The sequence below is a fragment of the Neopelma chrysocephalum genome, unplaced genomic scaffold (genome assembly GCF_003984885.1).
Source record: "Neopelma chrysocephalum unplaced genomic scaffold, ASM398488v2 Primary Assembly neopelma1_103b, whole genome shotgun sequence".
NCBI classification, from domain to species: Eukaryota; Metazoa; Chordata; class Aves; order Passeriformes; family Pipridae; genus Neopelma; species Neopelma chrysocephalum.
In genome coordinates this window covers 6,541,203-6,567,726 of record NW_020897767.1, presented here as the reverse complement: position 1 = coordinate 6,567,726, position 26,524 = coordinate 6,541,203, and the positions used below count along the sequence as shown (strand labels likewise).

Here is a 26,524-nt window from a genome sequence, read left to right as displayed (position 1 = left end):
CAGGATTCAGCTGCAATGCAGGGAACTGCTCAGCACTGGGTGTTAAACCTGTTTAGACTGAAGCTGCTGCAGAGGACAGAAGCTCATTTATAAACAATGCAGGAAGACCAGCTGTAAGAACTGGATACTTTAATCCTCTGCGAGTTAGACTGTTCCACTGAACAATTATGGATTCCACAGAAAACTGCTTTAGCTATAACCTGATTCAGGAAGCTTCACTGACATGGAAGACTTTGATGGTAAAACTTGGCCAGATGTCAAATTGCTGTTGTGAGATTTCCCTGGGTGAACTTCAGTTTAAACCCAGTTCTGGCTGTCTGGGGGGTGTTCACATCTGTCCAGCTGTCACACATCGTGACAATTTAATGTGTAACTTGTTCCAGGGCTTGTCCTCAAACCAGATAAATGAAAGAATTGCATGTAGTAAAAAACAGAATCATGGAATTGTTTTGATTGGAAAAGACCTCTGAGATCATGGAGTCCAACCAGCACTGCCAAGGCCACCAGTAACCCATGTCCCCAGGTGCCACATCTGCGTGTCTTTTAAATCCCTCCAGGGATGGTGGCTCCACCAACTTCCTGGGCAGCTGTGCCAGGGTCTCACAACCCTTTCCGTGAAGAAAAGTTTTTTTAATACCCAAAGTAAATCTCCCCTGGTGCACCTTGAGGCCATTTCCTCTTGTCCTGTTGCTTGTCACTTGGGAGCAGAGCCCGGACTTCCACCTTTCTACACCCTCCTGTCAGGGAGTTGCAGAGAGTGAAAAGGTCCCCCCTGAGCCTCCTTTTCTCCAGGCTGAGCCCCCTCAGCTGTTCCTCACAGGACCTGTGCTCCAGACCCTTCCCTTCTCTGGACACGCTCCAGCCCCTTGATGTCTTTCTTCTAGTGTGGGGCTTCATGGAGAATTAAAGAGTAGTTATCAAAATGATAGCAAATAATGAGATTATCCATCTTTCACTGTGTTTTGGGAACTTATGTTGGTAATGTCAGCTGTTTGTAAAACAGCTCTGTAGTTTGTATTTACAAATATTAATGCGCAATTATCTGGTGGCATGTGAATTTATATCTCAATACATAGACCATGTTAATCTTGAAAAACGGGGAACTTAGCTTAAAATAACTACAAATCTTACTATTTTGTTGATATTTAAAACAGAGAGCTATGACAAAAAGCCCCAAAAGTGAGGCAGGTTTTTTTCATATCTTACAGTGTCTCAGGAAACTCACAGGGAGAAACAGTTCAGTTCTAGAATAAGGTAAAATAGTTATTTTCTGTCAAAAAGAAGAATGTTCCAGCTGGCCTTGTCCAGATACTCAAACCATTGCTGATCAGCTGATCAGAGACTTGGTTGGAAAGCCAGGTGATGGAATTTATGTTAGTTAGTATATTGACTTCTCAGAGTTAAAAGTTTTAAATTAGCAAAAATCTTGCCACATCTTGCTGCCATTGCTTTTGAAATGCAATAATAGACTATCTCTTGACTGTCCATGTAAAATATCCTCCCCTAGCATTTTATATCTGGCAAAATCCCTGCTATGGATGTGCATGATGGGTAAAGCATGTCCAGTTCTTCTCAGTTAGTCTGATCCTTACTTCGTAACTGCCAGGATTAGTTCCTGTCCTTCTGGAATTGCTATTGAATCTGTACAAGGAGGATCCTGGATAGAAAATTAGATTTAGCTTTGGCTTAGAAAAACTATTTTATTACATTGTGTTACAGTATTTTATGCAAAATAACTATTTATGCCTCTTTAGGTAAAGGTGTGAGCCTTTGTGTTCAGACCAGTGATCTTGCTTTACATATCATGTTAAAACAATAAAAAGAGGTGCATGTTTAGAACTCTAATAAATATTCTAGACTAGGTAAGTAGTATTTCCATTTGTGGTGGTGGAATAAGGCTATTGCTTTTCTAAATCTCACCATTCAGGATTACATATAAATAATTCAGTCAGGAGTCGAAGATCTTTGTATATTGCCACCTGCTCATTATTCAGAAATTCTTGTTACAGTCTGCTGTTGCCCTGGCAACATTCTGAAAATTAGTGTTGCATCTATGAAAAAGCTTTTGTTTGTCTAGCAAAGCCCACTATCCAATCTGGATTATTGCAGGCTGCATCTCCAGTGGCGACTCCAGGTCCCAGCCCTGACTGTTTAAAAAATAATGATTTCCTTTTATGTAACATTAATTGAAAATTAATGTCTTTTCTTTTTTTTTCTAACTAGTCATAGATGATTAAATATGATGCTGATTTTACCTAAAGTCCCTTTAGGGTTTGCTGATGCCATTGTATTATCTGAGTGGAGATGCTTGGCTGTGCAGATATGCAAGAAACTAAAACAAAATCACATGTTGACTCCTGGTGTTCTTTGGGACCCCTCTCTGTCTCTCCTCCCTCCTTTCTCCTCCCCCCTGTTGACTTTACATGAAAAGTCAGATCTTGTTTAACCTTAAACACTTTGGGATTTAAAAAGTTCATCCTTTGTGCTTATGAAGTTGACCTGAGACAAATTTGGGGCAGGAGGTAACAAAGTCCTTGAAGCTGCTCGTGCCACAGCTCCAGAAGTCTCAACTGCAGCGCTCACTTGCTTTAGCTTGGACATATTTATCTCAGAAGATTTACTTTAAGAACAAAACCGAGGAGTAAAACTGGTGAGCTGGATTTTATTTTTCCAAGAGAGAAAAATTCATTGAAAACCAACATTAAAAATACCCTGCTTTCCAAACCCTCTCTGTTGTCCTGAAGCAGGGGAAAAGCTCCAACCCTTTCCCTACCCCTCTGACCTGTGTGGTTCAGATCCTCCTTCTGGGTCGTGCTGCCTTTTGTTTGACTCAACCCTATGGTTCCTCTCACTCCTTTCTGTGTGGGTGGAAGGTAAAACATACCTGCTGTGAGAAAATTTGCTACTCTTGCCTTATTTGACCTGTTGATTTTCATATTATGGGTTCTAGAGAGTAATAAAGACCTCTGGTACATCAACAAGCTGGAGCCACACTTCCCTCTAGGAACAGATTTGTTCAGACTCTTCCATCTCCCCTGGTCTAAACTAACGTGCTCCTTAGTCTTTTGCCTCTGAGGTACTTGAGGGTTGAAATTAATTACTGAGAAGTTTTGTGATTTCTGAGGGGGTTTCTTTGTGCCTGCAAATTCCAGGCTTTCCAGATGACTGGGGTAATATTGTTATTTTCAAGAACTGGCTACTTTGGGTTTATAGTGATCTGAAGGGTGTTTAATCCTGGCAACTGCTAACTAGTGACACAGTAAATGTTAAGTTGTGGGGAAGGACAAGGAACAACTGAAGGAAGGGAAAAATGTGGGATTACAACTGAATTGCTCATTGGGATTCTACCCAAAGCCCCCTTCTCTCCTCTTTTCTTGCTTTTGGGCACCTGCCATGAAGGGCTGTTCCCATGCTCTAGTTTAGAATTTTTGGAATGATAACACAATTTGTTGTGCTACCAAAACACAGAATTTTGCAAACATGAGTTAAATCTTATTGTTTGGGTTTTTGTTATTTTGGGGGTAGACTTTATATTATTTGGGAACTTGTACTTCAGCTGTCTCTTTGCAGAAAATAACTCTGGCTTTGTATAAGCAGTTTCTTACAGTTCTCTATTCTCATTTTTGTGTTCACAGAACTACTGGTCATTGTGACTTTTTGCTGGAATAGGCAAAACCTTGGCTTTTTTGGTTGCTTGATGGTGTCTGTACCAAAAATTCCCATCCCCTGCCAGGTGTGACAGCTCCATATGAATTGCTCCTGGGTGTTGGACAGCATGGCTTCAAAATCAGGACATTCTAAAGAATCAATATTTGTGTATCCTAAACCTTGTGGAGACCATAAAGTTTGGCTTATGGGGAAAAAAATTATTTGGAGAAAAATGGAAAAATATATCCAGGTAGACAACACAAGTTTGTTCTGAGTGTTGGTTCTGAGGCAATGCTATGGTTTTAAAGGTTTTCTGTTCAACAGGTGGGACCTGCATGTGCCTGGCCTACTGTGTCAGTCCCCTCACTGGATCACCTATGGAGGAGCCCAGAGAAAATTTGTCAGGGGCGTTATTTTGTGTTCAGACAGTTGCTTTTTCATTAAAAACCAAAGCACAATGATCCTTGTGTGGGTGAGAGGATATTGCGCATTCTGCTTTCAGGCACTGGGGATGACCTTAAACTCCAACCTGTCAGTAGCTTAATTTTCTGCTTATCTAATGCCTGGCATTTAGATGACACTAGAACAGTCTGGATTTAAACTGCAGTTCAGGAAAAAGTTAATATCGAAATATGAATGCAGAACCAGACATGCTGGTTTGCATGAATTTATCATCTTGAGACTAAATTTAAGTATCTTCATTTTCTTTTATTTTTGATAATAATGAAGTAGGTTGGATTGTGGAGAAAATGTGAAAGTCTTGAAAGGGTCATACACTCAGTTTTTAGAAGTGAGTTTAAGAGTGAACGAGAATGCTCAGTACTAGGAACAGCTGGGGGTGGAAGGACAGAAATTACAGTGATAAAACATCTGACAAACTGGAGTTGACTGATCTTTAGTCTTGCTTTGTGATATATTCACTCCCTGGTTTAGCAAGAGACATTCCTCAGTTGTTTGCTTGGACTGCAGAAGCAAAGCTTTGTTTCATTTATTAAGCAGCAATGGTTTCTGTAGATCTCAAAAATCAGGCAGTGGTTGAATGTAATCTGAGTGGTTCTTGTTCCAGACCACGGAGATAGGCCAGAGCTTCTACTGGTGGTATTTCTTTTCCCTTTCTTGTGTAGCACAATTATCTAGTGCTCAGAAAATTAGAAATATGGCCTTTTAAAATGTGTTCTACTGTGCTTTCTAGAGGAAAAGGAAAAGGTTTGGTGGTTTGAGGTTTTTTTGCTCCACTGACCATGACTGTAAGGACCATAATAAAGAAGTGAATGGCTACCTCAGTACTGTAGGATCATTTTCTACTAGAATGTGCTTTCTCTTAAGTCTTCCTCACTCCTTGAAGAAAATAAGAGATTAGAGTTGCCTTGTTCAAGAGGTGAAGAACTGGACAGAATGTATCTTCTGGCTTCTTTACCTGGTCCCAAAAGCATCCCTTCCACATTCTTAGTAATAGCTTTTATGAACTTTGAGAGATGCCAGGTTTGGTTGGTTGTTTTTTCCTTCCCAAAGTCTGGTCATGTGAATGTTGGATCTCTTTAATTATTTAGAATTTCTGTACTCCAGGTAACACCAAAAGTTTACTTTTACCCAGAGGTACATTTGATGTTTTTCTAGTAGATTGCTGTAATGAGTACTTGTAAAGAGATCCTTAATCTGGAATTCTGTGACTCCTAGAAGTATTTTTTCAGCTTGCTTTTGTGCTGTTAGTCCAGGCTTTTTAATTAACAGTAAGTTAATCGTCAGCCACCAGCCCTACAAATGGACCCATCAGGCAGACACTTGTTCATTTGGTATCCATTGTCCAGAATATATTTGCCTTTAATTTTTTTAATTTAAAGACTAAATTAATTATTTAGTCTTTAAGGCTACTTTGCACAGTCAGTGTTTTGGGATTGTTTAAATTCCAGGCTTTAGCTTCAAGTCTACTGTATTTAGACCTGGACAACACTTTATAGTAACCATGGCTAAACGGTGACTAGTTTCTAGGCAGCAGTGAAATTGTTTCATTTATACTGGTAAGAGTGAGGATATATTTAATTTCTTAGAACAAAAATAAAAGCACCAGAGAAAGCTGTTTATTTTCGCTTGATCACTATATACTGTCTAAACTGAGTTTATGGCTCAAAGGAATGAAATTGCAGTGCTGGAGCATTTCTGCCTTCTTGGAATTGAGAGATTTTTATGTGGATATGAACTAAATACAGAATAAGCATTCATGACCAATCTGGAATTCCATCATTTCTTTAAGGGGAGAGATAAATATACTTCTCTTCAATCAAATGTTTAAGACTTACTAGCAGTTCAGATAAGACCAATCTTGATCAGTCAAGTGGATGGAACTTGGTGTAGTCAGCAGGTGGCTTCATGTAGTACATTGTTATAGGACAGACACTGTTAAAGTCTCTCTCTCACATCACTGAGAAAAGCTGCTCTATTTCCTTTAGGTTTATAGATAAATTTCATTTTGGAATTGTGAGAAACAGTTGAAGTATCCCATTCTAGTATTTTTTAAGCTCTTTGTGTCTTAAACTTTTTCTTAAATGTCTTTTGGTTGGTCCAGAGGCTTTTCAGCTTGTTCTCTATGAATCTTCAAAGAACTGATTTTCTTTGTCATCTCTTTTTCCTCCTTCTGAAAGGAAAGGCTGTTGTTAGTTAGAACATTTCAGTTTGAGCTGTGAGTGTCCTCCTCCAGGAGTTTGTGTCCTGCCTTTTCTGTCCTGAAAATGTACAAGCCCATAAATCTTGCTGGGAGTTACTTTGTGCCTGAAGAGATTGGATATTGCAGAGCCAGTAGCACCTGCTTCCCGATATATCCTGGCTCACAGAGCAGGCTTTTTATCAGGTTGGATTTCTGTCCCTGTGTCAATACTCCTTTTCAAGTTCTAAAGAGAATTTCCTTCAGGACAGTCCAGTCTCCTCTACTCTGGGTCAGTTACTGGTTTGGAGACAATTGATGGGCCACTTTTGCCACTTAGTGAGTGGTGGAAATTTGTTATGAGTTAAAAAGAAAAGAAAGAAAGGAAAGAAGCATTTCTGTGATCACTTATTCCTGCTGCAGCTTTCAGTGCAACTATCAGAGGGGATTGTTTTTCAGGAAAATGGTTTTGAAGACGAGGTGTTGCATATCTTCACTTTTTTTTTTTCTCAAGCCTAGAATCCTTCCTCCCTTTGCAAGCATCTGATTGCTCTCTAGACAGCTTTTTGCTTATCTCTTGAGTATCTGCCTGGTATGTTTGATATGTGCTATTGCTTTCAAATTTAAATTGAATTGAAACTTTTTATTTGCTTACCTATTGCTGAACTTACAGTGCCTGTTCTGTTAGATGGTATTTCAGCAAAGGTAACTGTGTGTTTTTGATAGCAGAGACAATTTATGTGTGTTTTGAGTTGAAGATCCACTAAGTCAGGGTTGCTCATGCAATTGTAAACCAGCCCTGAGTGCTCCAGCTCCTGTTTCCAGGATATAAGGTTTTTTTTGCTCTTAAGCATACTAATCATTAAAATAATATGATAGTATTATAAAATGAAATAATAATTTAAGAGATGCATCAAGGCATTATTATTACGATATTCAGTTCAAGTGGTTGTCCTATTTCACACGTGATTTCTGTGTTCATTTGCACACAGTTGCTTTTGGCATTATCTCTGTACAAAGGCATTCACAGAGCTGAGGCCACAGCATCAGATGGACATTTACAGAGTACATTTCTGATGCAGGAACATTTCTGGTAACAAGAGCTATTCCCATTTATAATCCATCAGTCAGAGCAGTCTAATACATTTGTGGAGGGGGAAAAAGGTTTTGCTAATGAGAAAGTAAACCCAGACCAAACTCTTCTCTCCTGTAGCATGAGTCTCCAGGACAGGAGTTACAGAAGCTCATAAAAGCCCAACTCTTTATAATGTGTGAGTTTTAGAAGAATAAACAAAATTTTTCAAAGGGGCAGTACAGGGTGTAACAGTAGTTCATTGCTCAGTCCTATTTCTCCACTGGGTACTACTTTATTTCCTGTTTGGACTTAGCTGCATCTTGTTGCTGATCTTAGTGATTAAAAAGATGCTCCTGGGTGCTGTGGGGTGTGCGAGTACAAATCTGATTATAACAGGCAGAACACGCACACACACGTTTGCCTGGTGCCGTGTGAGGGGACTGCTGAACAGATTATTCTGACATTAATGTCACCTGTGTGACGTGTCCAGAAATTAGAAACTCTTCTCTTTGGCAGCAGAGTACAGGCCCTGCAATGAGTGGCTTGTGCACAAGGTGTTCATTGCATGATTAAAACAATAAAAGTAATTTTCTTGCCTAAAATCCTCCTAAAGGAAGCTTTTCCATGGCAAATAATGCTCCTGTTGCAGACCAGGTGAAAGAGAAGAGGTGAAACCTCTCTGAAAATATCAAGGGCCTCCCCGAACTGTGCCTTTTGTGTGTATTTCCTTGGAGCTGTTATAGACTTGGGGAGATAATTTGGTGTGTTGATGGGGCAACACCTGTGACTGTATCTCAATCAAAAGAGCTGCCATCTGCATCCCTGAAGCCATGGCTTGGGATGGGACACAGGAATGGGGAGCGTGTGTGCTAAGGGGGGGAGGGAACTGTAGTGTAGGGGACAGGCACAGCCAGTGGTTAAACTGAACTCCCCATGCACAAGAAAAGGACCTGGTATTCCCAGAGCTGCCATCTTCAGCTAAAAGAAAAAAATGTACTTTTTTTTTGTCATAAAGGATCAAGGATTGATCCTTTTTGATAAGGTCAAGGATGACAGCCAAGATGTGTGGAGTGTGTGCCACTGTCGTGTGTGGGCACAAAGAGTGGAGGCTTTAAAGATGGAGCACAGAGGTGGCAGAAGAGGGGAATGGCAAGAATAGACAGATTTAGACCTGTTCCAGGCTACAGCAGTCTCAGTACCAAAAGATATTTTTATATATATTTATAAAAATCTATTTTGGTATTGAGACTGCTGCAGTCTGTGACAGGTCTAAAACTTCCTATGATTGTTTTTGATTTATTGTTTTCTGTTTGTTATATTATAGAAATGAGTGTGTATATACATAGGTGTATATACATAGGTGTATATACATATATATAAAAATATAAGGAATTTTTTTAGTCTTGTCAAATATATAGGATCCTGATTCCTGTTTGTGAGGAATTACAGCCTCCCAAGATTGTATCTCCCCTCTCTGGAGCCCCCAGGTTAAAAATCCTGCCCCATTTGCCTTCCAGCCTCCCTTGATGTGCAGGATCCTTCAGAGAAGTGCAACAAGGGGTCTCCTTGTGCTGCTGAGCGCTGTGGGGATGCTGCAGGTGGGGCAGGGAGAGCGGTTTCTCACAAGCAAGAAAGTTGTAGACCCCTGGTCTGGATACAGATTTTGGAAGTATGATAATTAACATATAACTGGAGGGGTTTTTTTCTACTCCTCTGTTTATAAAACATTTTTCTTCCTTATTTGGGTTCTGATGGTGGTTATGTGCCAGTCCAGAAAATTACCATGGCATTCATAGTGCTGGTGACAACGGCATTTGTCTGCTGGCGCTGGGAAGTGACTGTGCTGGCTTTTTGAGTCGTGTTCACAATGCCAAACCGAAGAAATAAAACTGTCTAGGAAGGAAATTAATATCTTTAATGTGTGAATGCTTTTGCCCTACTTCTGTGTCACTACAGAATTTCTTGGGGTGTGGTACAAACTTTCGTTTTGAGAGAGGTCTGACTGTGAAAGTGGGCAGTGATTAAATCTGTACAGCCATTTTCCAGCACGGGAGGGCTGTGACTCGCTGAGGAGGCGCTCCCTGGGTGGCTGTGCAGTGCAGGGACAACCGTGGTGCCTCCCTGGGTGACAGTGACAGTGCCAGCATCACTCCCTGGGTGGCTGTGCAGTGCAGGGACAGCCGTGGTGCCTCCCTGGGTGACAGTGACAGCGGTGCCCAGCTGTGGCTTTGCCATTGTTCCCGAGGCTCCTGCAGTGCCTGGGATGGGGCTCCAGCGGCACAGGCAGAGCCCCGGGTGAAGGAGGGTGGAAAGCACATCCTCAGGGATGGCACAGTGGAGCACGGTGCCAGTGCCAGGCAGGTATGTGGGTGCTGCAGGGGGGTGTTTGAACACTGGCCGAGAGGAGCAGAAAATGTCTGTAGGCAAATTGCAGTTTGCGTTTGGTTTCTCTTTTCCCACAAAAGGCATTTTAGGCCTAATCAATCAACAAGGGTCATTAGCATCCCTAAATCTCTTCTTTCTTTAATCACTGACTTGAAAAAGGTTTTTTTCTTGTATCTTCTCATTTAATAATGGCGTTCTTGTTAATTTTTATTTCCTTTGTATTCTGTTTGTGCAGGGCTTGGGAAACCATTCTGAATATCTCTGCTAAAACAAGACAATTTCCCAAGGCAGCTGAAATGGGAAATAGGACTTAATTTTTTTTTTTTAAAGTGTTACTGTTATCTCCATTCCAGTGAGGAAGTACAAGCAAAATGAATTTTTTTTATAAAGATAAGTTTTGAACTGAAAAATAGGTTTCGAATCAAAACAGCAACAGTATTTACAGGAGGCTACGTGAAAATGATTTTTTTTCCTATGCAGGATGTTGGTGACTGTCTTATGTTGTGGAGCAAATATCTTTTTGTTGAGATAACAACTAGTTTTTGATGACTGTTAAAAAAGATGACACTTGATTCCATGAAGATTAGTCATTTAATTTTTACCAAGTTTCTGCACTATCAAAGCATATCTTAGGGCCCTGAACACAGTCTTTAATCTGTCCTGGTGACTCCAGGAGTCTGTTCCTACCACTGTGGAAATTTGTGTGTCAGTTCTAGAGACACTTTCCCCTGTTGTTATTGATGGAAATACAATGGAAAAATGTTAACTTACATATTCTAAGAATAAAACCTGAATTATGCCTAGAAAAATTTTAGCTGCTGTGTGCAGCTCTGGGTGGCTGTTTGCTAAATGAAATGGGGATTGGTGTCTTTTTAAGAAAGCTGCTCTTTGAAGGGTATCCACTGAAAATAGTCACAGGCAATGTTTTGGTTTATTTACTTAAAATAACTGGGGAAAAAAAATCAATCTTTGACTATTTTGAGGTTTTAAATTTACTGCTGTATGGTGAGGACGTGTAGATTGCATGGACTTTATTTGATGTTACGTGTTTTCTGCATGTAGCAGTTGTCGTGCTTTCTGTGGAGTGTTTTAAGTAGCAAGATTATTTTTTTACTGTATCTGAAATGAAAATATTTATGTACTGTTACTTCTGTCCTGTTTCTAATATAGGAAAATTAATCAGTGCTGAGCTGAAAAGACTTGAAGATACCTTTGGTTAGCTTACAGCTTGGTAATATTTAAAAGTTTTTAATCTTTCTTATTTAGTTGTTTTTAAAGTAGCTCAGGCTGTACTTTATTGTACTATAAACCCTCTGACATTTAATAAGCATCAATAACCTCATAAAAGGGAAAACCAGTTATTTTTTCTCAAAATAATTATTTCCAGTTGCCACAGAAGAAACATATTGTTACTCTTCTCCGGTTCCATTCTTAGGCCTTAACACTAGAAATGAAGCTTCAGGGGATGATCTATTAACAGTTGATTCTTCTCCCCTTTTTAAGAGCTGTTTTTAATAGGACAACTGACTATTTGATACTTAAAAAGAGGTAGATGCTTCAGTTTTGGGTCCTTCACCTGACTGACTTTGTGACTTAAAGGTATTAGATAGATACATAGAGATAAATATGAAGCAGATTATATGGTGATTTATGCAGAGTTTTGTGCAGTGTGGTATTACAGAATGTGTTTCCTGGAATTGTTGGGAGCTTTCTAAATATAGAGTTGAAAATGAAAAAATTGTGGGAGAAAAAATATGCAAGATGACAAAAGGAGCTGATAAAGGATGATGGGTGAGCATGGAATATAAACAACATGGGGATAGAAAGGGCAGGTTTGGGGGTTGCTTGACAGATGAAATGGCTGGAAGCTGTGGGAGGTGCTGGTGTGGGCACAGGGACACAGAGCTGGGTGAGGATCAACCACAGAGCTCCCAGAGTGGAAACTCAAGAGCCAGGAGGAGTTTTTGTGCTGTCAGTCGGGTTTCTCTGAATCATGAAAGCCAAGCCAACAAAGTCTTCGTCAGCACAGTTGTTTCTGCAGAGCTTTTGCTGCTGCAGCAATGTCATGTGAGGAGGGCATTCATTTTTCGCCTCCCAGGCCAACAGAACTGTGCTGGCAAGAACTAAAGACACATCATGTTGGATTTCATGAGCTTTTGTGATAGTTCGTCCCTCATGCCTTTAGACAGGCACGTCCTCTGGGGGGGAGAGGCTGAGCCACTCAACAGATGTGTTTTGTGCTAACCTAAAGCTCAGCTCTCTCTGAGGGCTGGCATTTGTGAAAGGTTAATGCTGCAATAGTGTTCAGGCTTTTGTCTGCCAACATACATCTGCCCTGTGCAGATGCTCTCCAGGAGGCAATTATATAAAAAATTGCGTTTAGGGAACTGTTTTAAAGTCTGTTTCGGAAATTATTTTTTTCCCCCTCTCTCCCTAAAGCTTAAAAAAAAAAAGTGAGAACAGATCCTGATGGAGCTACAACTTTAAATAGTGTATAAACCATTTGAGATTATTATAGTTACCTTAATGAGAGTGGCCTGGCCACAGAGCTGGGCTTTGTAATAACAATATGCAAATGCAAGCCAAGTTGGTTTCCATCCACCACAGATTGTTCAATGCTGGGACTGTAATTTCATCAGAAACCCTGCATTTGTTGGAACTCGGATTTCCGTTGTTCTTCATGTGTAGCTCCCCATGTGAAAACAAGGATTGTGGTGGGATTTTTTCCCTAGGAGGTATCCTGGAATGCCAATCCTTTCCTTTCCTAAATTGTTAAAAGGAAAATACCTGAAACCTACCAGATTTAATAGTGAACTGGAAGCACCTGAGCATAACCCCTTTGCCATGTTCTGTTGTAGCAGGAATTATATCCAGGGGACTGTTTCATTTTCCACGAGGAAACCTTTAATTCCTATAATGTACTCAGCTCTGATTGTTCATATCCTAAAAGTCCAAAGTGAAGTGCAGGAAGGGAATTCACAGGACAGTGACAGTGCTTTGTGCAGAGTGGAACAGCCAACCCTCCTGAGGACCAGATTCCTCTGAAGAAGCGTTTTACAGTGGCAGAGTTTATTCAGTGTACCTTTCAAGCTTTATTTTTTTGAGTTTGTGGATAAAAAAATACGACAAACTCTACATAAGTACTTGAATGCTACAGTTTCCTTTCAATATGTAGAATAAAAAACTGCTCTAGTCTTGCTGGTTGTTAAATTCTTATTCTCATTTATGCAGCTACGTTCCTGAAGGAATTATCTTGTTATTTTTTGTCACTATCAGCTAAGCATTCCTATTGCATTCAGGAGTGAACTCACAGAAGAAGGTGAGGCAGGATTACAGAGCCTTAGATTATTGCTCAGAATTTAAAATATAAAGGGAGGGGGAGGGATAGTTACTAATAATACACCTTGGCTTCTCACATACCTATTCCTGGGAAAGGTGTCCTCTTTAAAAGCCTGTCAACCATCCTATGAACAGTGGTAGTGTTCTATCTTAGGCCCCAGGTGTGACAGAGAAGGGCACTGTATTGTTCTTTAAAAGTATTGCAGAGGTTGTAGCATGAAAATGTGTCAGTAAAGAAAAGGACTATTTAAGTGATGAACTACAAGGCTGAGGGCAAGTTTCACTTTTTCTTTCTGATATGCAGCATTATTGTTGTACAAATAATAACCTGCACACCAGAGTGTGCTTAGGGCTGAAATGGGTGTTTGACAGGTTTGTTCTGGTGCTTTAAGTCTGTCCTTCCTTGCAGAGCAGTCCTGTGAGAGCCTTTTATTGGGTTCACAGTGGCGGGATTTTCTGTCCTAATTGGAGGGATTTTTCTCAAGAAAGTCTGCAAATGTCTGCTGCTAAATTTGGTGCTATTTCTGTCCAGTTAATTTTTTAATGATGCCTACACTTGGTAGTAGGACATCACTTGCACAGACAGCAGGATACATTCAGTCCTTAATTAATTTTGAAGGAGGTAGAGTAACTCCACATTATGTGTTTGTATTCTAATCTATCATTGTACTGGTTCTTTGAAAATCTGATTACTAAGTAGCTTGGTAAATTGAATCAAATAAGAAGTATCTTCTAATGCTAATGCAGTAAATAGCATTCAGTTGTTAAGTGATTAATGTAGAACTTCCAAACCTGGGTAAATAGCAGCACTGGGAAAAGTATAAATCTCTGATTTAAGTGTATTTAAATCAATACAGCCTGGATTCACTCGTACAGCATTTTCTAGTACATAAATCTAAACAACATTAGCGAATCTTTTTGATTTATGCTTCAAAAGTGGATCAATTTCTCATTTATTTGTTATTAATAATTGTATAATTAAGACCAGACCTGCACAATATCATAGTGCAGTAGGCAGGCCAGGACTCTTGGCTTCCTAGTGAGTCATTTAATGGGTTTCAAACTTTAGACACAAGATAACATGCAGAAAACAGGTGTTGCCTTCTCTGGAAAAAGGGAACAGCTGCCTCTGCATAATTCCAGCTTCTATTTCTCATAATTGTACAAATCTGCTTTGAATTTTCTGTGAAATGAATGGCAATCTTAAAATCAGCTGCTCCATTTTATAGATCCTGTGTGGTAGATTTTTAACAGCCTGGGCCACAGAAGCACTAGTTGAGAGAGGGAGAGCAAAATTCTGTTTTCAGGCCCTGGCTTATGGCTCTTGGAGCATCTGTGAGCACAGCCTGGGCCGTTTGTGGCAGCAGAGTTGTTGCTCCCTCTGGAATCCTCCCTTGCTCTCCAAGTCAGGATTTTCAGGGTTGGGATGGAGGTTTGTTTTGGTTTTTTCTTCTCCTTTCCTCTCCTTTGTCACCTCAGGCAGTTTTCCTCCAGTCCTTTTCCCACCTCTCCCCTAAGGAAAGTTTCCCAGGAGGAACTAATCTGTTCCAAATATAGGTGTTGGTCATGTTGTCCATCTTTTGCCTCAGGACTCATCTACAGGCTCTCAGATAATGGTGAGTTAGTTCTCTATTGGTTTGGGTGTCTGACTCGCCAAAGTCCAAGAACTGTGTGTGGATTGTGGTCCTGAAGAACTGAGCAGTAGCTGGATGCAGTAATTCTCTTTTAGTTATACCCATAGTTTGTGTTAATGTAATGGTAAGATAATTTTGATTGACATCTTTCTGCTTAAGGTGTAAACATTCTCCCCTTTCATCCTAACAGAGGAACATCTGTAACTTTGAGTGTTTTTGGTTGGTGGGGAGAGTCGGTGTTTGTTCTAATCACAGGAGCCCTGAGTTGATGGTGCTCATATAAATATGTTTGTGTACTTGAGGTGAAAAACAGCTGGAAAAAGCTCTTGCTGTGGCAAGTGTTTTATTTGAGTCTTCGAAGTTGTGGTTTTCTAGGAAATGTCCTGACTTCTCTCAGAAAAAAAACAAAGCACTTCCACATCCCAGGAAAGTTTGCCTCACCGTTATTCCAGGGGGGCAGGACTGTCCTACAGACTGTTGTGTTCATTGGTCTGTTCTTCCCCTTGAGCCATGGGGGGAGTCGCTGCATAAGCTGCTGTACCAGAGTTGGTTTGCGTTTTTTCTCATGCAGCTCCTTCTGTAATAGATTTTTTTGAAATAACATGAGCTTTAGACAAAACTTGGGTCTCCCAAAAGAAAAACAAGTGGATTTGTAGGTTCCCTTTAAGTAGCCAGTGCTGCTTCTGAGGGGGATATTACTAGTCTAGCCTTTTTGTAGTAATGGTAATTGTTTAATGCAGAGCTTCTTTTATGCATTTTCCCCCCTTCCTGATATTTCCTCTCTCTAGGGAGGATTATCCCTATAATCAGTTTAATGGAATATTTGATAAATAGCATAGAAAATAACCTGCTGCTGTGCTTCCTCTGGGCATGTGTACAGGCATAAAGGGGAGTTTTCACATAAAGTTAAAGCAACTTCTGAGGAGAAGTGGAGCTTTGCTTGGAACTAGATGTTGGGAGTTAAACCGAGGTACAGCCTGGAGATTTTGGAATGACTTGCAACAAACCTCACTGGGAATTCAGCACAAGATTTTGACTGCCAGGTTAGGGGTAAAGTCATAATCATAGAAAAAATAAGGTGGATCTTGTCCACAACCAGGGATACTCCTAAGGCCTGGGCAGGAATTCTGTTGAGGTATTGGTGAACAGAAGCTTGTTTGAGATATAATTTTTCATTTTACCTCTCCACTGACAGTGTGTCCACTTTGTGTGTTGAACATGGATTTTTTTTATCCCCCACCCTTCTAATCCAATTTCTTGCCCTTAGTTTGATATTAGTTATTTTAACAGCTGTTCCTGGGGTCTTTTACAACAATTATATTAATGATAACTTTAACACAGAACAAAAAATCACCTTCTGTCTTTTACCTTCTTTTTAAAAGAAAAAGACTGGATTTCTTCCATCATGGGCAGAGCAAAGCTTCCTATCTCCATCTACACTGCCCACAAGAAGGAGATGGAACTCTTGATGCCTATTAGAGAAATTGGATTGAGTAGATCCTGTTCCTGTTCCCAGAAATATCTCTACTCATTACAGGTCAATTGAGTGGGTTTCCATATGATGATTTTCAAGTCAGAACCTGACACAAAGGACCCGGTGGTTTTCCATGTGTCAGGATTCAGGAGGCTGCCATCATGAACCTCAGGAATGGCTTTGCTGGATGAGGTTTTTTTCTGTCTTGTCACAGGTTGTGCAAAAGAAAGCAGTAAGAGCACAGCACTGACCTTTTTATGATGTGCTGACTGACAAGCATGTGCCTATGCAGTACTAGACTTCACTCACAGCTCATAATTACCATTTTCCCTCTGAAATGGGGAGAATAGTTGCAGAGACAACGTGGTTACAACTTTTCAGAAAGAGAATTACTGGACTTTTAAGATGAGTGGTGGGTGTATAGTGTTACTAATCTGATGAACAGGAGGAAAAACATACATTTCAGCACTAAGTGCTCAGATGGGGACAGCAGCCCTGAGGGTGAAGAAGCTAAGTGTGGCATATTATCCTCCACTTGTACATGCAAGTCCTTGTACTTCCTCTCTATGCCTATTTTTGTCACCTCTAAAATATAGTAAAATTAAAAGGCTTTTTTCACAAGATCTGTTGTGAGCTGTTTGAACTTTTAATATTACAAGTAATGCTCAGTCCTTTCACTGTTCAGATAATTTTAGGGCAGAGGTATCATGTCCCTGTTATTAAAATCTGCAGATTTTATGTTGGTCGGTATTGCAGTCCAGTCTACGGCCAGTGCTGGGATTTGGTGTCAGTCAATCACTTTGACTAGAACCAATTTCCTCCCCAGAGAGCAGAGCAGCTCCTTGAGGAGCCTTCTTGCTTTTTTTTCTCCTTTTTTCTGTCCTTCACAGGACACAGTAAATTAACATCCAACTATCTGGGGAGGTGAAAGAGCTGAGATTCATAAGGATGGTCTATGATTTGCCCCCCCGCTCAGACTGAAGCACATAAAATTCCTGAAGTCTTTTTTAATCCAATCTGTGCCATTTTAGAAACTAGAACCAGATTATCTCAGCTATGAAAATTGCCTGGATTAGAGGAAACTTCAGGGACTGTTACCCAAGTACTTATAACTCACAGTTGTGTGTCACAAACACAGGGTTGCATTATCAATTACAGTGAATCTGTGGCTGTTATTATTTAAAAAATCAGGTAAGCAAAGATTCATTTTTCTATTAAGTGTGTTTTACTCTTAATTTGAAACATTTATTCGTGGATGCACATATGGTGATTCCAGTTGACTCGAAATAGCCACATTCTGTGAACCCAAAAACTAGATATTTATGTGTGAATTGAAACTATACAGCTTTTCCTCAGCTCTCTCCCTTTCCCTGTAGGTTACATAGCACCAAATCTGCAGCTTTAAATCTGTCTGCAAGGAAAAATCTGTCCAGAACAAGTTCTAAGCTGATTTGCAGTTAGGTTGGTGTAGGAAATATAAGGACATTTTTCCTGTGCATCAGTTTTCTGGATTGGCATAGACAGGCAATATGTTTGCAGCAGGAGTTTTAATAACTGAGGATGCTGAGACTGTTTGAAAATGGTGTTGCAAAAGGACAGGAGCTCTTAGTGAATCTGATGGGATTAAAGGAAAAACTTCAAGATGTTAATTGCAGTTACTATGTTTGTGACTTGTGTAGGGAGTAGCAATTAAATTACACTTAATTTCCAATATTATAATTGCAACTGGACATACATGTTTTGAGTTTTGATGATTTTTTTTCTGTCTTCAGCATGTAATAGTTTTGAACACTTATCTAAATACAGTACAAATGATATATCAGGCAACAAAATGAAACAGCATCTCTCTTCAAGTTCTGCTTACATTGAGGGTTGTTAACCTGAACTTCTTCATAAATCTTAGTATCTGCATCTGGATTGTCTGGGAAAACCATGTTGGAGTTACCTTTGCTTTGCCATGAGAGGTGTGCCCTTGCCTTCCACCTCAAACGCTGCCTTGGGCGTGGGGGGGTTACTTCTTTCTCAGAGAAGTAAATCTGAAAAAAAGGGGGAAGATGGAACATTATCAGTTTTGTAAAACTGTGTAAATCCTCATCTGATGGCAGTTATTTTGCTGAGTAAAATAAAACTGTCTTCTGTAATTCAAGTTGCCTAAAATATGAATTATGTAGATTATTAACTACAACAAAGAGAAAATCGCTGTTACACTGACAGGGGTTTGGGAGCTTCCATTCCCTGTCACTCCCCCACACCCGCTGAACTGCGGATTTCTGCCTCTTTGGGAAGATACCTGCTTGTTTATAGGAACAGTGTCACCAAGAATGCCAGCAAAATGTTTATTATGACTATTGTTACCTCTATAATGTCTGGAGTTCTAGGGAAAACTGTCACTGCTGCTCGATAGGACAAGTAAAATGCGTGTGACAAAAGCTGATTTCTTCTATGGCTTCTTATTTTTTATTTTCTTCCTTAAAATTACTATTTAAGCTTTTCGGTGTCACCAAGTTCCCTCTCCCCTCCCACCCCGAGTAGAAGTGTAATGTATTTCCTTTGTTGGTTTTCAGGCATTCAAAAGGGATGTTCCTGCTGATTCAAGACCACATAGTTCTGTCCAGGACTCTACACTGGGGATAGGGACATGGGACTCCTCCTGCCAGATTCCAGATGGTTCATTCCAACTGACATCCTGGTTGACAACTGTGAAAAGGAACTTCGGATTATTCTATTTTATCTTCGTGGAAGACCTCAATCCCCAAACTGTAGGACATATCAGGTACTAAACCAGATAGTAAGACTTTTCTGCAATGTTCTTTGATTGTTATTTGTTTCCTATGAATGATTTTAAGCATTCAGATCTTACTCTTTATTTCTTTGAAGAAATGGGAAATTCTTGGTTTTACTTGCACAGTAGCTGAGTAATGACAAGAATTTGTGTTTCTTGTTTTCTAGGGAAAATTTGGGGTGATTCTGTTACAACATTTAGTCATATTTTATAGAGTTTTAAAAATTACTATTATTATAAATTATAATTGTTGATAATAGTTATTATTTTAATTACCAAATCTGTCTCTTTCTTTGTTGCTTTTGAGAAAATGCTTAATTTTATTAAGACTAATTTTGCTATATTTAGTACATAAGATACTGACTGCACAAGTTCTGAATGCAGGAACTATCTGGCAACAATAACACTTAAAAGTTTTAATGAAATTTATGATTTTTTGCACACTTGGGAAATTATGATTCATCTAATTACTTTCAACCCTCTTAAAATAAATCTATGTGTAATTCTCTTTTCCTTTCAGAAAATCTTCCCTTGTTTCTGTTGGAACCTAGTTTATTTTTAAAATAGAGAAAGAAAAATCTGTGAGTGCTATCCAATAGTGCAGCCCTTAGTTCTTGTTTGTAGAGATGTTTGCTCTTAAAACCTCTTGATAAAAGTGGTTAAAAAGATATCACTTCCTCTAATACAAGACAGGAAAAAGATCCTTTTTGCAACAAAATCCTGTTTATTTTGGGGAGCTGTTTAGGTATGGGTGGGGTTTTTTGATTCATTTTCAATGACTCAATGATCCACTTTTTCTTTGTCCTAAAGGTTCCATATTTCTTGTAGAATTTTAAAATAACCTTTTCTAATGAGGATGTCTGATATTCTCACTGTAAAAGATGAAACTGATGCAATGAAGGGTTCAGAAGCTGAATTTAAAGACACAGACCCAGTTGAAAACCTTCTAAAATCAGGAAGTCAGGAGCAGATTCCAGCAGAGAAGGATGAGAATTGTCCTGATAACAAGAACAGTATGCCGGTAAGGAGCTCTTCGCTTCATTTTTCACTAGTGTATCATGTTAAATAAATCTGTGTCTTGTTCTTCTCCATTCTCTTCATCCTCTAAGGTGTTTTTTTGGTACAGGGTAGAAAAGCCTGGCTGGTGTTAGGGAAGCAAGTGGGATGATTATTGCTTCCTCTCCCCTCCTGTAAAGATGAGTCAGACATTTTTAAGAATACCTTCTCTTTTCCTCTGTTCTTCACTGCTTGACAGCTTTGCTACATGGCTTTTAAGTAGGAAAGACAGTCCTCATGATTCATATAAAGAATGGCCTTTGCAGGTGGGAGATGGACCTGTAAAGAAGTCACAGCATCACATTTCAAGTGAGAAGGAGCTGAGGCAAATAGTGTGAAAACACCTTGTCTTAAAGGAGAACACCCTGATAAGGGTGGGTGGGGAATTTGTGGCAGCAGATTTGATACCTCTGAGGTTTGGTTCAGTGTTTATGCTCCTGAGTCCTGGGAGATGGGTCTCTTTCCCATGGGACAAGGTAGCTCACTCCTGGCTGAGGCTCCCACCTGCTCCCTGAGGACTGTAAGCAGCTCAGATGAAGAGGAGTTCAGGAAAGCAGCTAAAAATTTCTGACACAACCTAGAAAACGGACCAGATTCCTAAAAGAAAGCACAGAAGTTTGTGTTTTACAAGAATCTAGTTTTCTATAGGAATTTTGTGTCTGTGGGTTAAGACTGAACAATTTTCTGTTAAAAATCCTGACTGGGAAATGGGAGATTCTCTTGTGGGTTGCAAAACCAGGACAGCACTTATTAGATTTTTGTTATTGAGAATTGAGTAAAAGGTTCTTTGGGGAGTAGTTTTGTTCAAGACTAACAATTCAATACTCCACTGAGTGAAGTAAACTTTATCTGTATGTTGTATTGTTTCCAAATAAATCTTGTAGATCCCTGAAATAACAATAGTTTTACACTTTAATATCTGCTGGCTTTATTAAGGCTGACATCAGTGTAAATAGATAACTTTATGGAAAAAAATAAATCCTTGAAACGAAATAGTTCTCCTGAAACATAAGAAATAACTGCTACTGAAAAGCTGGTGGCATTATGGCTGAGCTGGTATTTCCTTTAATCAATGCAGTATCTCAGTAGCAAGCCTTAAAAATTAATTTAAGGTTTATTTATTTTCATACAGTTCAGTAATATGGAAAAATCTCTTTCACGTTTCCTCATTTAACAAATCTCATTCAACAAATTGTGGTGTGGAAACTTGTATGAGACTCAAGTGGCAGATAAAAAATAAACCCCCCTGTCAGGGAGTCCAGAGGAATGAACCTGTTGGAGCTGCCAGGGGTGTGGGTTTGGCAGGGGGGGTGATTGCTTGGGGTGCTGCCCAGGATTGAGGGCTGGTGGCTGGAACAATTATCTCCATTACCCAGAAGGAACTGAGTAACTGTGCTGGAGGCTGTTTGATGGCCACAGCTTCGCTGGCATCTGTGCTCAGTGCTGGCCTGAGCGTGGTGTCCAGGAGTCTCCACTACAATTGGAACATTCCTGTTACCTCAGCAGTGTCATTAAAAGCGGAGTTTGGAGGCTGAGGGGGCAGATTTCCAGAGTGGAAGACAGGCAGTTACCAAGTGGAACCTTGCTAATGGGAGCAAGCCCTTTGCAACAGGGGAAATCAGGAGATTTCACAGCACTTGTTCTGTGGTAGCCTCTGGTGCAAATATACGTGTCATGTGTTTGAGGAGTTCTCATTGAAAGCATGTTTTATACTAAAATACAAACATTTTGGATTGTTCATAGTAAAAAATCCTTGTGGAACAGTGGAGCAATCAGCACGCTTTTACCTAATGGATGATTAAATAGTTTGATGAAATTTCACAGAACACACTCCTTGTCATTAAGTGCAGGTTATAAAGTATTTGCTGAGAAATGTTAGAGAACATTATCAGAAGCTTATTGGAATTTGTTGTGTTCTTCTGTTTGCTAATTGAGTGTATTAGAGGATGGGTTGGGGGAGGGAGTTGGATGGGATTTGGGTTTGGCTTTCCTCCCTAGCAGTAGAATAGGTTTAATACCTATTGGCAAACTACAGTAATTCTCCTGAGTGCAGTTATCACTTGATTTCTGACTCTTCACAGCCAAGGAAGAAACAGGTTGTGATTTTTCCTCTGTCTAAACTTAACGTGGTTTGAGTTCAAGTATGTTTCTGGATCTTCACGGTTCAGAAACTGGTGATTATGTTTTGAAATCTAATTGTGGTTCTAAATTCCAGATTATTTTGAGAGGTTGGGCATTAATAACTGATTTGCTGTTGGGGATGCTGTTGGAGGTACAATGTGAATGAGAAAAGTATCTAATCAGAGGACGTGGCCAGCACTCCCAATTTCTTTAAGCAGTGCAAAAGTAGTATAATTGATACAGAGATTTCTGGATTGTCATATCTGAATTGAGGTTCAAGTGTCATTTAAATGACACTGGAAACAAGAGGCACATGAACATGCACAGCAGCACTGTGGTAGTTTTTGGGATCAGGAAGGTTTTGGTTCACCAGTCACTGTTGTCTCCCACATGTTAATCTTATCCAGGTCAAGTGACAACACACTAATTTGGAATTAGCTGGAATGCAGAGTCTGAAGTATGTTGCCTTTGTCCTTGGGTGGTGGGAAGGCAATACTATAAGGGCTGTCAGGAAATATTGACAACACATTAAAGATCTGAATTTATCTTGCAAGATAGTCCCTTATGGTTCTTATTATTAGGAACATTTCTTTTATTAAACCATAAAAGCCTTGTGGAAGGATGGAGGCTGGAGCATGAATACAGAGCTGTGTGCATCTCCTGTATGAGATAGGCAAGGCAAATGTTGTATTAAGGAGTGTAATTCTGATTTTGTTTTATGCTAATTACACAGATATCTCTGTCCTTTGGGGGAATTAGGTTAATTTTTTTACTTGGCAACTTGACATCTCTCTTTCTACAAGTTTCTTCCCTCCTTACTGGCACAAACCTTGGGTGCTCTCTCTCTTTCACAGCTTGAGTTCTCTGAAGCCTTTCTTTGCCTCCTCCCCAGCTCTTTTGGCCTTGGCAGGATTTACCTTTCTTTGTCTCCAAAATACGTGACATAATACTTTTAAATAGGTAAATGATCAGGTAGATTCTCTACTTTTGCACTGCCTCCATGTCCAATGGTGAAGCTATTTTTCCATCCGTCACCCTCTGCTGTTTCATGGAAAATTGCTGTCACTGCTCACTGATGGAGGACAGCAAGTAGCCAGAGCCCACACTGTTCCTTCCTTCAGTGGTACAGAGCTGTCTGTGGTGCTCAGGACTGTAGTCCTTAAGTGGACTTAAAACTGAGACCTAATTGAGCAGAAAGGGGAAAAGCTGAGTGTCCTCAGAACACCCTTTGTTCAGGTTTGTCGTGTTGTGCCTGTCCTCAGAAATGTCCAAATGGTACTTCAGAAATAGGGCTCCTTCACAAAGCCTTTCACACGTCTGAGTTTGCCATCTTGTGCCTGCCCTGTTTTTATGCAGCTTGTTTAGACAGCATGGGGATGATGGAGGAAGATCTGTAACAGCTCCACATCTTTCCTTTGCATTTAATTATGTGTGATCTGGTGAGGTCATTAGGGCAAAAATAAAGTAGGCAAATACTCCTACTGAAAGCCTGGATGTATATGATTACATGTGTTTGGTAAATGCTATCTTATTTCCCTTTTTATCGTGCAGTTGGAAATGGAGCATAATAGTTGGTCTTAAAAGTGGTTGTGTTTTTGTGGTTTTTTTTAAAAGACAAGAACCTAATCATTATTTTCATTATGCAATTATTTGGAATACTTGCTTTTAAACACTGTCTTGAAATCATGCCCATAATGACTATAAATAGGGCTTTCATTAACACAGTGTTTTCTCAAGGCAGTAGAAGTCTTTGAGAGCTGCAAATATGAAGAAATTGGTAATTTGCACTCACCAAGGATTGCATGTTCTAAATTAGCTATAAATTCTTTTTCACAAGTGGGGAACATAAAGATGCTCTGCAGGAGCAAAACCTAGTAAATGCAGAGAAATTAGGACAGAACTAAAATTCATGGGCCTGAAAAGAGAGAAAATGTTCATTAACAGCTACAACGTGCATTGGCTGCCTATTGTCCTGGAATTCCGGTCGAAATGGTGTCATCCTCTGTCCAAGAAAGGCATCACTGGATTGTGCCCAGTTATCTTCATGTTTTGAGGGTGCAGTGACAGGACAGGACTTTAGGGTTTGTACCTGCAGGCCCAGGCCTCTCACCATCAGCCTGTTCCCTGTGAGCTGTCCCAGCAGTCTGGCTATTTATTATTCCAGTGCTTCTTACCCAACCAGTGTGTGGTGCTCATTGGTCACAGTTACAGCTGGATGTGGAGGCTTTGCATTTCATGTTTTGGCATCCTGAAAGTCACACAGGAAAGCCAGGAATCCAGACCTGTCACAGGAGTGTTGGACAAGTTTGGATATGATGGGTGGGATGAAACTTGTCTCATGTGGAACGTTGAGGTTTGAGTCATTTCAGTCAAGGGAGAATCTCCCTCCTACAGTGGCCCCCTGGTGTTGTTAATGTTGGTTTAGTCCCTAAAAATTGTCAGGTCCTCATGAAACTGAGCATCAGAGTATTCCAGTACCTTAGTTTACTGCCCTGAATATCCTATATTGCCTTATTCTCCATAGGTTGCAAACACCTGTCATTAAAAAATTGACAGTGTGGGTGTTGGCTTTCCAGCCTGGAAACACAACTGTAATTCCCCAAGGAAAGCAGAAGATGAGACACAACATATGTAAAACACTTTAGGGAATGTACAACCAAACTTGTCCTGTTGTCATTGAAATATAAAACCCACATTAATTTAAAACATTCTTACGAAGAATTCAGATTTGATACCGGATCATTTCGATATCTCGATTAAATTTTGAGACATTTGCTTCACTTTGTGTGGTGTGAAACTGAAGTTTTGGCTGCAGTGGATTCCTGAGACTTGACTGAGGTAAAGTGAGGAGAGATCCGTGCTTTGTACAGATCTTGACTGAATTTAATTACAATATGGTTTCTCCTTTCCAGCAGCAATCTCTTCTCTGCTGTTTTTTTTAATGACTCTTAAAAATAACTGAAATGTGTGACTTATCTAATTAGTGAGCAGTAGCTTGTGTGTCAAGTTCTGGTTAACAGTATTGGGAATTCTCTTTGGCTGGTTTAAAGTGTCTGATACCCTGTATAACTAAGTTGGTTTCTCTCCCCTGTGCCCCCTCAAATGTTGGATCTGGGGTGTTTGCTTTCATATATTCTTTTGGGTTATATACTGGCTTCAAATCTTCCTAAATTTTGCAAAAGATGAACAATTGTCCAAGTGTGGATTCCTTTACTTCTGGACAGTGAACTGAGGACTCTGCTGGTAGTCCTGGTGTGATTTTTGAGTTTATGCTATTGGATTTAAATGCACCTCAGCTAATCGAGGCTGCAGTTATCCAGAGGAGGTTGGGAAATCATCCAGTTCTGGAAAGTTCAGTAGCTTGGTGTAACAGGAACTCTGTGAGGGATGCACAGAGTGCCAGCTTCCAGGATGCAGGGAGTGCTTTCAGCTGGGATGATGGAAAGGAAAATAGGATTTTGCAGGTAACAGCAAAACTCCAAACCTCTATATGGTTCCAGGTATGGAAACAGCAAAACTCAGAGTCTGACTTGTTCCAGGTCTGGAAGCATTTGAACTGTCTCTGCTGCTCAAAATCCCAGCAAGCTTCCTTTGAAAAGCTGCTGATGAGTTCAGTTAGTTTTCAGTGCAGCTATTTAAAATGCTGTTACACAGTGAAATGAGCTGAAATGAGCTTCCCTTCTGCTGCTCCTCAGCTGAGCTGCTGCAACACCCAAAATAGACATTTGGGACTTGAGGAAAATGAGGGAAGAAGCGGCTCTGCCTTACGTGCAGAGCTCTCTGCTGGAGGCCAGGTGTGCTCTTTAAGCAACACGTTCATCCTGCTAAGAGGCTCAGGCACTTGATAGACATCTCCTGAGGAGGGCTGGCTTCAGGGAGCTTTCCAATGGAGTTTCTATTTAGTTTCCTTCTGAAAGGATGAAATATTGTCCATTAAACAACATTTGAAATTATATTACCAATATTCTTTTCTCCTTACAAATATTAGGCCTGTGCTCTCTAAAACGAGTTCTATTAAAGGCTTCTCTATTCCTGAGTTTTAGTTCTCCAGGGAAACCAGTACTTAAATTATGTGATGCCACTCTAAGTGCTTCTATTCCTGTGTCACTGGCACAGAGGGTTGGGTTAGTTTTAACTGTGCAGCTAACAGATTGTTAAATGCTTTTGTTAGTTCAAATGTACCTTTCAGTCATACATCCTGTAGTAAAAGTCTGGTAATCTTTTCTTTTTTAAGGAACAGTAGTTATAGAAGGAGGGCTCTGAGAGGAAAAAGAGCAGATTAATGCATAATAAGGTACTAAAATGGCTCCGGGAGGAGAAAAAGCATATTAATGTATAGTAAGTTATTAAATGAAAGGCAAAAAATGACCAG

At 40.0% G+C, this 26,524-nt stretch overlaps 1 protein-coding gene across 12 annotated transcripts in view; it reads left to right on the top strand.

The window, feature by feature from the left end:
* The window catches only part of R3HDM1 (R3H domain containing 1), a 77,088-nt gene that overhangs the window by 9,559 nt on the left and 41,005 nt on the right, over window positions 1-26,524 (top strand). For all 12 annotated transcript variants that reach the window (XM_027695863.1, XM_027695860.1, XM_027695861.1 and 9 more), the window contains exons 2-3: window positions 18,758-18,966; window positions 19,786-19,996. In XM_027695863.1, coding sequence (XP_027551664.1) covers window positions 19,826-19,996 — 171 coding nt within the window. In that variant the 5' untranslated portion in view covers window positions 18,758-18,966; window positions 19,786-19,825. The remainder of the gene's footprint in view (window positions 1-18,757; window positions 18,967-19,785; window positions 19,997-26,524) is intronic.